This window comes from Planococcus citri, chromosome 5 (assembly GCF_950023065.1).
Source record: "Planococcus citri chromosome 5, ihPlaCitr1.1, whole genome shotgun sequence".
Taxonomy (NCBI): domain Eukaryota; kingdom Metazoa; phylum Arthropoda; class Insecta; order Hemiptera; family Pseudococcidae; genus Planococcus; species Planococcus citri.
Window position 1 is genome coordinate 18,010,568 of NC_088681.1, and position 2,687 is coordinate 18,013,254.

At 33.8% G+C, this 2,687-nt stretch overlaps 1 protein-coding gene across 3 annotated transcripts; it reads left to right on the forward strand.

Annotated features, from left to right (window-relative positions):
* Positions 1-1,141: 1,141 nt before the first annotated feature.
* Positions 1,142-2,687, forward strand: LOC135848460 (uncharacterized). Of its 3 annotated transcripts, none has more exons than XM_065368371.1 (2): positions 1,142-1,320; positions 1,912-2,687. In XM_065368371.1, the coding sequence occupies exon 2, from the start codon at positions 1,915-1,917 to the stop codon at positions 2,335-2,337; it is 423 nt and encodes a 140-aa protein (XP_065224443.1). In that variant the 5' UTR covers positions 1,142-1,320; positions 1,912-1,914; the 3' UTR covers positions 2,338-2,687. The 3 variants fall into 3 exon arrangements, with proteins under 3 accessions (XP_065224443.1, XP_065224442.1, XP_065224444.1); XM_065368370.1 differs by having other exon boundaries at positions 1,144-1,396; XM_065368372.1 differs by lacking the exon at positions 1,142-1,320 and adding an exon at positions 1,701-1,819.

Here is a 2,687-nt window from a genome sequence, read left to right on the forward strand (position 1 = left end):
ATCTCCGTTTTATGAAATTTTGGAGAAATTTCAAGTTTCAAAAATCTTCTGGAGGCTCCAGTAATTTTCAAAAGTTCGCTGGAGGCTCCAAAACGACTTAAGATCCACCTGCAATTGACTTCGTAGCGTATTGAAATTAGTTTGCAGAGTAAATTTCGACTTTCCATCTCCGTTTGATGAAATTTTGTGGAAATTTCGAGTTTCAAAAATCTACTGGAGGCTCCAGAACTGCTCAAAACGAGTTGAAACAGTTTCCAATCGATTTGGAATGTCGAAAATAGGGTAAATCCCAAATTTCAGCTTTCTTGGTCAATTTGGTAAAATTTGGATTTTTCCCCAAGAAGCCTAAATTTAAATTTTCAAAAATTCTCCAGAAATTTAAAAATGAATTTCAGCTTTTGAAATTTTGACTAGTGGTATATTTTGGGGTCTCTTTTGGTATTGTCCGGTTTGAAAATTTTTGAGCTGGTTGAATACTTCCCTTATAAGTAAATACAAGTAGGTAGGTAATCAACTCGCATTCCCTTATCAGGAGATATATTTAAAAAATTATTTTTCGTCTTTTGACATTATTATCATTTTTTTATTTGGTAGTATCCTCAATCAGAATTTTTCGATTCAAAAATTGCTTTCATTGAATCAAGTCATGCACACATCTCTCATCTCTGCATTGGAACGTTATCCAGGATTTTCCAAAACTGGATCATTTTACAAATCAGATGTTTCATTACGAGTATTTGAGTTTCTTACAATCAAGGAATTTGGTGTCGTATCCCCCCTTTTTTTGGAGGGGTGTAATTCCTTTGTAGGTATTTTATTAAAAAACTATGGATTTTGGATTTTTTTTTTTAAATCCGAGATTTTCAACTTTGTAAAAAAATAAACTCATCTCACCTCTTTTGCGTTTCGTGTCCTCGATCGATTCAAAATGTCGAACTAAAATTGGAAATCCCTCCTTCCTCAATTAAACGAAGTAAGTATTAAATGCGTAATATTTTGAAAAAGTCAAACGGCGAAATTCCCCTTCTTCTGAATTACGCAAGGTCACAGAATGAGTACATACAAAAATAATATGCGCGCGCACTTGATCGTCTTTCCCTCACCCAAACTGTACCTAATTATACACACGATCTACATAATTTAATCTTTTTAATGCTAAATCGCATTCGCAAGAACGTGTGGTGATTAACGGATTTCGCTTTCAGTTCTTGAATTAGTCACTGACTTGTAGCCCGGTTGTTTATCAGTTTATATGTACGAGTATTTCGTTTTGTTATCAAATTGCTCCCACGAATAACATAATCAGGGATTTTCACTCGAGTAGGTATTTATGAAAAATTTCAATTTGTAACGGGTTAATTTTATGGTGAAATTGGTCCGTTCTTCAGTTATCTAGGTAAGCACATGTTTTTGTTCTAAATACGAGTATTTAATATCTGAATTGGTGTTGATTTGAAGAGTCGGTAATTCGTGACATGATTACGTCATTGTTTTGTAGATCGTTGCACCAAAAAAGCTTGCAATAACGTTCTATTTGGTTGGTAGTTTTTCATAATTTAGATCGATCGATTGGATTTTGGTTTTGGCTTCCATAATTTTGTTTGTGCAGAAATATTGTGTTTTTTAAAATCTTTTTAATTTTTTTGTGCTTTTGAATCATTTTTTTTTCAAAAATTTAAGTTTGGTTTTGTGCTTTTTAGGGAGGGAGGATGGTAAAAGTGTAGAATATCATCATCGATACGATCCTCGCACTTTATCAGCACATGACTCACAATCAGATTCATCAAATCCACACGTGTTAAATTCGTGATACATTCGTGTACGAATAGGATACCTACCGATCTCCTTAATCGTTGATTAGCTCTAGTCCGCATTGTCAATTCAACTCATATATTTTGCATCTCATTACAGGAAATGGCTCGAACCAAGCAAACAGCCCGCAAATCGACCACTCCGTTTGTTTACAATCAGCTTGCAACGAAAGTAGCTCGTAAAAGCGCAAAAACCACACCATCTCACATCAAAACTCGTATCAAAAAACCGCATCGTTATCGCCCTGGTACGGTGGCACTTCGAGAAATTCGTCGGTACCAGAAATCAACCGAATTACTTATTCGTAAATTACCTTTCCAACGATTGGTACGTGAAATTGCTCAAGATTACAAGCATGAATTACGTTTCCAATGCGCTGCGATTAGTGCTTTGCAGGAGGCTTGCGAAGCCTATTTAATTGGACTTTTCGAAGACACCAATCTTTGTGCCATTCATGCCAAACGTGTCACTATTATGCCCAAAGATATCCAATTAGCTCGTCGTATTCGAGGAGAAAAATTTTAAAGTTCATAATTTTCATCAATTTTTGTTATTTAATCATCTCTTGAGAATCGTGATGATTTTTTTTTTTACAAAATTCGTAATTATTATTGCATTTAATATGTCATTTTTACTTACCTATACCTACCTATCAAAATAATGTAGGTAATAGGTGTACTGGCTTTATTTTTTGTGGTGTTCTTATCGTATTACCATACTTATTATGATTTTTTATTACTTACCATATCTCATCTTGATTGTTGAATTTTCTTCTTCTGTTAATTTGTATGGTATTATTACTAGGTAATATAAAAGCATACGTGGAACATGCAGCGATAAATTTTATACGTGATAATATAGACTTGTTATTTTTT

Bases quoted from the DNA above. Each gene is read 5' to 3' on its own strand.
- LOC135848460 (XM_065368371.1), top strand. From the start codon at position 1,915: ATGGCTCGAACCAAGCAAACAGCCCGCAAATCGACCACTCCGTTTGTT.